General features: G+C 38.6%; 2 protein-coding genes across 2 annotated transcripts in view; both read left to right on the top strand.

The window, feature by feature from the left end:
• The window catches only part of LOC111670017 (low-density lipoprotein receptor-related protein 8-like), a 20,699-nt gene extending 18,208 nt beyond the window's left edge, over positions 1–2,491 (top strand). Inside the window, exon 14 of the mRNA XM_023426553.2 lies at positions 104–2,491. Coding sequence (XP_023282321.1) covers positions 104–139 — 36 coding nt within the window. The 3' untranslated portion in view covers positions 140–2,491. The remainder of the gene's footprint in view (positions 1–103) is intronic.
• Positions 2,492–5,887: 3,396 nt separating this feature from the next.
• LOC111669997 (potassium voltage-gated channel subfamily V member 2-like) overlaps positions 5,888–8,652 on the top strand; it is a 7,450-nt gene continuing 4,685 nt past the window's right edge. Inside the window, exon 1 of the mRNA XM_023426524.2 lies at positions 5,888–7,325. Coding sequence (XP_023282292.1) covers positions 6,063–7,325 — 1,263 coding nt within the window. The 5' untranslated portion in view covers positions 5,888–6,062. The remainder of the gene's footprint in view (positions 7,326–8,652) is intronic.

The following is an 8,652-nucleotide window of genomic DNA, read 5'->3' as shown; positions in this document are numbered from 1 at the left end:
TGTGGCAGCTTTTCTTAAACAGCACTTTCTGACCGTCTCTCTAAAGGTGAAGGGCTTATCAGCGTGATGTGTGTCAACTAAGCTGTGTTTTCTACACTGCCAGGAAACTCTGCCTAAGCTGGATTTGGACAATGAATGAAGAAGGTGTGACACAGTTGGTCAGCAGACTGCGCTTCACCTGGTATGATGTCAACCCCCGCACAGGACAACAAGACAACAAACCTAGCTGATGACCCTGTCGTGTCCTGACTCCCTGTGGAGGTTAAATCTCTGACAGAGTGACTCTGTGGTAAATATCTGAGATGGGAGAGGGGAAAAGGCCTTCAAACAGTCATTACTGTTGTAGCATCAGCTCTGAAAGAGTATTACTTTCAGCCCTGGTGGCTCTACAGTAGATTACATCTTGTTGATGATGATGACGACCATTGTCCAATTTCACCCTGAAAGCTGTGCGCAGCAGTGAACAAGTATACATATATTTTTGTGCTTTAAATGAGAAGATGCTGTTGCCTTATGTTTAAAACCCTGTTATCAAGCATTTTGCTCAACAAGTTGCCAGCTGTGTTACAGTTTTAAGGTCTCCAAGATAATCAATGGAAAGGTAATCTGGCAAGATTAGACATTAAACGATTAATTGATTCATCAGTTAGTCATAAACAAACAAATGAATTGGCAAATTAAAGAATTTTCTGCTTCTCTTTTTTTTTTTTTTTTTTTAATATTTGACAGTAAAATAAAATTTTATTTGGGGTTTGGACCATTGATCAGACAAACAAGTAATGGGATGACTCTGGGAAGTGGTGACAAATATATTTCAGTATTATTTGAGGTTTTATGGACAAAACCATCAGTCATTGAATTGAGCAAACAATGTTTCCTTGCAGAGGTTCCTATGTAGAATTATATTTTATTGTTTTATTGCATGTCCTCAATTCCCATTGGAATGTTTATTTCAGTTTATTGCAATTCCCCAAACTTTACTTTTGCAGCATTATGAACGGATCAAATAGGGGTATTGTGATCAAACTTTTTTTTTTGCTCATAGACTTTCAGGATTTTCACACTCTTGGTTTGTCAGCATGAGACTGTAGATAAAGAGATGCATTATTGCATTGAAATTTATGTTGCCTTTTGCACAGACTTCAACCATCTTTGAACTCTGCCTTCATTTTTATCTCAACTGCACACCTGCTCTGTGAGTGTATCTTGCAACGTTGTGACACCATTGTGGTTACACATCTGTCCACATACATATAGACACATAAACAACTGCTAAAGTACTCAAACCTGCTGTTTGGAGTTTGTAGTTCCCGCAACAGCATGTTTTTCCAGAACCACATTTTTACACACACACACACACACACACACACACACACACACACACACTGGACAGGATGTGCACACAATTAACTTCTGTAAGATGTACTGTAAAAATTCAGAGGTTGGCTGTGATGATTAATGCAACAATGATGCAAAAGTTCATTTAAAGTGGCCTTAAAGTTTAATTAAAAGATCAGATTTGATTCTCACAGGGGACATCTGCAATAACTCCATCGCCACATCTGGAATAGTGGTAACATCCTTTTGGATAAATTCATCCTTCAAAGAGGATGGTGATACAGTTTTACTAATAGTTAAACTTCAAGCTCTTACTGAGTACTTATTAAACTACTGCTGCTTTTTCAGCTCCGTCACCAAGAGCAAGTGTCACAAAAGTCTAGCTTTATCTTCATGTTTTGTCTTTGAATGTTGGAGGAAAGGATCAGATAGCAGAGCATAGTTCTCTATTTTCTTTTGGATATAGTACAAATAGAAATACACTGTATTGTAAATGCTGTAGCTGGAGTCAGCAGCTGGTTAGCTTAGCTTAGTTTAGCATAAGCACTGGAAAGAGTTGGGGAGCGCAACTAACTGGAAAGAGGGAAGCAGTTGCATGACTTTGTCCAAAAGTAGGAAAAGCCACAAACCAGAACTTCTAAAGCTCTGTACAAGGTGAAAGCTCTAAAGCAATGCTATACAGAAAAATGGAGATATTAAGCCTAGCTTGTTGAATGGCAATAATACTGACATGTAGTTGGTTTAAACAGTGTGAGGAAAGAAACGGTTGGTTGTGGGTTTTGTGTTTTGATGCCTTCTGAGCGCTGGTACTAAAATGGGAACAAATGTGTTTTGTGAAGTTAAATGGTTTTGCTCTTGTGTGAACTCTGGTTGGAGTGAATGTTGGACTGATTGACTTGCTGTGTTTGATTCCAGTCTTTTTGTGTTGTTTTTGTGATCTGATAAAATGATGAAAAAAAAAAAAAAAAAAACTCTATTGGCACTAGTTGGAAGATAATTCTGTAAGTGTGCTCAAACGTTTGAGTTTAGTGGTTTTGATATTTATTTTTAAGAAATGTTTTTTTGAGTAGCTTTCCAGTTAGTGTAGAACTGTGTTTGCACCCTGGATAAATCTGTTAAATGCTGTAAATGAATTAAATATATAAATATTTTATGTTTTTTTGTTTGTTTTTTTCCTTTCATATTTGTGTCCATTATCTTTTGTCGCACTATGAAATCTCAAGCGTGTCACATTTACAGAAACAAGCCTGTAGTTTATTAACCACTGTTTAAGTATGATTACCTGATTATTATTGGAATGTGTGAGAGGAAAAAGTGAACATTATGTGCCTCTGCACGGGTAGGTAGGAAGGTCATGATAAAAAGATTAATCATCATACTCGGTTTCCTGTTCCTTTCTGCGGTCGAAGTAGAAAATAAGAACATGAATCACCTAAGCAGCCTGTGTTGGTACAATGTGCACCACTATTGCTTCCCTGTTGATTTACATTACAAATTAACTTTTCAGTGTCTTGTTGCATAAACTGACTTAATCTATGCCACAATTGATTCACTGGATACTGCAATAAATTTCCATCTTATAAGCTGTGTTGCAAAAGATAATGATCCATGAACCCCAGCCCCACGTGCTGCATTTTAACCTGCTACAGTAAACACAGGAGAAGAAGCAAGCTTTTTGCAATTGAAAAAATTTGTAGTGAAGTAACAAATGGCATTTAGTTTTACCATATTTAACATTTATAAGCATTACATAGACATTCAATAAATGGATAACATACAATAATGTAGTTGGAAGCAGATATAAGTTGTTTGAATTGTTCAAGCTGATGTATTGAGTATTTTCATACTCTGATAGCATTTTATATCAGCTGAAGTTGAAGGATATTTTGATTGATTAGGACAGAATTACAAGATAAAGACTACAGCCATGTAAAGCTGTAGTTTGGCACAGGAGAGCTGTGATCTAAATGTTAACGCATTATTGCTTAGTGAGTTAGCATGCTAACATTTCTACTTGGCATTGAACCCATCTGAAGCTTTAATATTTGGTCATAAATCAAAGTATTGGCAAATTTTGACCTGATAATGGCACTAGACTAAAAGTCTAACAGTATCACCAAAGTTACAATTCATCTTTAGGAGGGCATGGATGTCTTTACCAAATTTCATCCAATAGTAATTGGGACACTTCAGGATTCATCATCTGGGCACCATGGATAGGCAATATGTATCAAATTCCATGCCAGTCTATATGGTAGTCGTTGAAATATTTCATTCTGAACCAACGTAGTGGACCGACGGACTGACATTACCATCCAGAGAGACACCCTGGTAGCATGGCAAAAAATAAATGACAGTAACGATGCCTGAAGGATATAAAGGCATGGATAACCTCTCCTCTATTAAACTTATTTGGCATTAAGTTCACTGTATAAATGCTGCTGTTGCTGCTCTATAATTTCTGTTTTAAAAAAAAAAAAAATAGTATCTTGAGTACATCATAACTATGGTGGTAACGCTGTGACAGTCAACATTTTGGTGCAGCCTCATTCTTTTTAGCACATTTATTTATAAGATGTTTATTTTACTATAAAGCTGTTTGTTTCCTGCAGCAGCTTTGTCACAAATTTCAGCAAATCTTTTGCCTAATGTAACATTAAAGCCTTTTAAGCCTCTGGCAGACTATGGCACACTTGACAGTTGTTCAAAGAGGTCAGCGGTATCTTCCTAATATTTATGATACCTTTGCTGATTCTTAACATTGATCAGTTTCCGACTCTGTATAGACTGTTAATGTGTGTAGTCTGTGCTATGTGTATAATGTTCTACAGTAAATCCGTCCCTGGCAGGTTTAGTCAGATAGTAAGTTGTGAGCTAGACAAGTAGGTTAGCAAGAGAAGATCACACGCAGTCAGTTGAGGTGAGTCACCTCCAAATGACTTGTCTTGGCGGAGAGTCAGATTACTTCTTGTCCAGTCTGAGGGTGTCCAAGAATAAACAAAAAATTTTAGCTTTTATCATTGTGCCTCTTTATTTGTGAGCAGTGATATTTTGAGTGGCAATATAATATTGTTAATTTGTATGACGGATAATGGCTCAATTTTTAGCAATGCTTTTGAGTTGGCATGTTGGTCTGTTGGCCCAGTCCCCCAGATGGAAATATCTCAACAACCATTGGGTGGACTGAATGAAATTAAGAACAGACGTTGATGCTTTGCAGAAGATTAATCCTGCCAATTTCCTGATCCCTTGATCCTCTAGAGTCACTGGTAGGTTGACAGTTTGGGCGTTTGATGGAATATCTCCAAATCTAATAAATGGATTACTATCAAATGTGGTACGGATATCCAAGGCAGCCACAGGATGACGCCTACTGATCTCGGTGATCCTCAACAGCAGCTGGATGGATAGTCATGAAATTTGCTGAGAATGAATTGGAACCACTCGTCTGACTCGTCATCTAGCACCATCAATCCCAACATTTCAGTTTCTCCAATGTGTTGATTTATGACTAAATAGCTGTATGTTAAGTGCTAATTAAAAATGTTAGTGTACTGACTCACCAAAAGATGGTGCTTAAAAACAGCATGTTAGCCTACCTACAGTAGCATTTAGCTCAAAGCACCAAAATCCCTACAGCCTCACAAGCTACTAGCACGACTGTCTTGTTTCTGAACAATTACAATATAATGAAGCAGGCCACTGTTTCCTTGAGAGCAAAACCATAGACCATGAAATATCCTGTCTCACTGTGTAACATAGAAAATATAATATGTGTTCATATATTTGTCATTTTTCCCCAAAGCGACACCTACAAAACCTTTTATAAATCAATTTTGTTCTTGAATTAATTAAAATAACACTCAAACAAAAACTATTGAAACCTTACAGCTCCATCATACCTGTATAGATATAGAGGCAGTAAAATAAACCATGCTAGAAAAAAATGGCCCATGGTTGAATGTAATGCCAACCACTGGTGTATGTTGACACTGTATAAAGCTATATAATAGTTAATATTTCAAAATAAATTCCAATTTAATAGCAAATTATCACAGGTACTGTGAAACCACAAATGAATTATGAAGTGTTTTCTTTTTACAAAAAGATCCATTTGTAAGCAGATCATACATCCCCTTTATAAAGACTTAAAGTCTTAGTTTTGAATATTTTTAGATGTGTGGAAACAGTATGACATGAAAGTCAACACGAATGTGAGAAAAAAGGTAATTGAAAAGAGGAACAAGAAGTAAATATATAACATAAGCCCGTTGGCCCTTGGTCTCGACACTTCAAAATCCTTAAATCAACTTTGTGTCCTAATGCAGCCACCACCACCCTCCCCCATATATTTACAACTGCTTAAGGAAACTTGGAAGGGAAACCGTGAGATTAAATGGATGAAATCCCTGCTCCTTGCCCTGGCTCTCCTAGTCTGATAAATCAAATGCCTTTGCTTTGTCTTCACAGAAACAGTCAGAGGAGAGTCTTTTGCTCTCCCCCCGACTCTCTCGACAACAGAGTCTCAGCCACAATTGAGCCAGCAAAACAGGAAGTGCTGCTTTTCACGGGGGTATCAGTTCCTGCAGGACAAGATGCAGCTTTTGTGTTGATTCAGTAATGTATGATGTGCATCTAGAGTAAGTTTCCTGGGGTGCTTCCTACTTTTGTTTTCTTTCTTTTTGTTCAGTTTTATTGACTTTGTGTCTTGAACCACAGTTGCCATGGCTTCAGAGCAAGCGCAGCTTCAGAGAAATTTACAAAATCGCCGCTCTACTATCAACTATCTATCCAAGGGTGTAGAGGACAACAAAACATTCCCATTTTCTCAGGAGAAAACAGTCAAAGCTTGGAGCTCTCTGGAGAATCTTGACAGTCCTGGCATCAAAGCAGAGTGCCCTAAAGCTGAGGAGAGACCTAAACGGCAGCAGAGCATCAATGTTAATGTTGGAGGGAAAGTGTTTCATATCCCTACACAGTGTGTCATTAAATATCCTAACACCCGGATAGGCTCCTTAGCTCTCTGCCGGGACAGAGCAAAACTCCTCACACTATGTGACGACTACTCAGTGCGCAAGAATGAGTTCTTCTTTGACCATGACCCTGCCTTCTTCCACCACATCTACCATTTCTACACAAGTGGAGTGTTGTGGATCATACGGGAAATGTGCCCCATCAACTTTGAGGAGGAAATTGCATACTGGGGTCTGAGCATGAAGGACACTCAGCGCTGCTGCTCTATAATGTTCGAAGAGAAGGTGGATGAGGTGAAGGACGACCTGAAGGTGGAGAAGGAGCTCATGGCCGAGATTGAGGTGAATTACAACGATGACTGTTTCAAGGACATGATATTTGGGGATTTGAGGAAGAGTCTGTGGAACGTTGTGGAGGATCCATACTCTTCACCTCTGGCAAAGGCTTTCACCGTGCTCTCTAACCTTTCTTTGCTCTTCTCCGTCATGGCGATGACCCTCAGCACTGTGGAGGAACTTCAAATATATAGAATTAACGGCAAAACGCACATGGAATGGGTGGAGATCATCACCATTGTTTTCTTTGCCTTTGAATATTTAATTCGCCTTGTCAGCACTCCTAACATCATAATGTTTTTCAAGAGTGGACTCAACTTTGTGGACATGGTGGCGGTCATGCCTTATCTCCTTCAGATCATCTTCACATCCTTCACTGACACCGGGGACGTGAACGGACAGGAAGACCTCAGGGTCATATCTCAGGCCAGCAACATAAGTCATGTCCTCAAAGGGGTCAAGCTGATGAGGGTCTTTCGGATTTTTAAGCTGGCTCGACACTCAACCGGCATGAGAGCATTTGGGTTCACTCTGCGGCAGTGTTACCAGCAAGCCTCTTGCCTTCTCCTTTTTATTGCCATGGGAATCTTCACTTTCTCGGAACTCATGCATTCGGCCGAGAGGGAAACTGAGGGATCTTCCATCAGCAGTATCCCAGATGCCTGGTGGTGGGCTGCAGTGAGTATCAGTAGCTGACTAACTCAATATCATTTTTGTGGCTGCTTTGAAGGACTGCAACTCTTTTCCCTCAATGCTTTGTTTTTATTAACAAGAGAAAAAAAATAAAACAGACGTGTATGTAATGTGTACCTCTGTGTGCAGGCTGGCATGGGGCAGCCCTTTGGATAGTCAGATCCAGACCAGATACTGTATCTTAGAAACTGGACAATCCTGATCTATGAGCATTTGCCATGTTAGGAAACTCCCTATCTGCCAGTAAAGTATATCTCCCAAAATATACTGTCGCCTGCTGGCAGGATAATGGGATTTACAGCCTGTGCAATTAAGTGTAATCACTGCTATAAACCAAGCCAAAAATCAACATGTCCTCCACCTTTTTCTGGATCCACAACACAGAACACAACAGGTGGAGTGAGAAAATTAGAGTTCTATACAGTAACTTGTTGTTGGAGCTGAGTTATGGGGTACGGTGACAGGTCAACACAATGTAAAAGCCACAACATGTAGACAACATAATATAAGCTAGCATAACATAATGTATTATGATAGCATACACTACTACAGAGATATATTATTATATTTTGATTTCAGAGGGAGAGAGAAAAAAAAAACACATGTAGGAAATAAACAATTAAGGTGTTAGAGGAGGGGGCGTAGCATTAATACTAAACTAGAAAATTCCAGGGAAATTTTGAGTGCCACGGGGGCTACTGCCGGGATGAGTACATGATTTATTTCCAGTGTTCAAAAGTCACCCCGATCATATTCTGGTTTTGAGAAATGTCTTGATATAAAAGACTCTGATATAAAACAATGTCACATCCCTCCATCATGTATTATGTGGGAAATATCTCATATTCTGTCTTGTTTTTTTTAATAAAACAAGAGGCAACATGTCTTCAAACTGGCATTTAAAGGGTTAAAATCCTGAAAACTAATAATCATTTGGTAGGTTTGAGCAGAACTGAAGTGGTTTAAGAGATTTATGCAAAAAAAGGAGAAAAAAATATTGATATATGATGATTTTATAGCATTTTCTTTGTGTGTCCTTTTTTGGACGCGAGGAACCCCAGCGGGTACAAAATGTGTTACCAGTGTATAATAGACCTGTAACAGTAACTGACATTAGATTTTAAAAATATGTAAAAAAAGACACTTTCTTGCAGAAATCCATACCTTCAGCTGTAACACAGCCAAAATGATCAGCAAATCAAAAAAGAAAAGTAAAGAAATGTCCAAAAAAGGACAGAGGGACCCCTGAGGGTTAATAAATCCCATGAACCGCTATTTAAATTACCACTATTATGTTTTTTTCTGTGCTAAA

The sequence above is a fragment of the Seriola lalandi genome, unplaced genomic scaffold (assembly GCF_002814215.2).
Source record: "Seriola lalandi dorsalis isolate HSWRI2012SDOR001 ecotype SW California unplaced genomic scaffold, Sedor1 jcf7180002054829, whole genome shotgun sequence".
Classification (NCBI taxonomy): Eukaryota; Metazoa; Chordata; class Actinopteri; order Carangiformes; family Carangidae; genus Seriola; species Seriola lalandi.
Note: the sequence above shows the minus strand (reverse complement) of the source record. Positions and strands in the feature narration are given on the sequence as shown.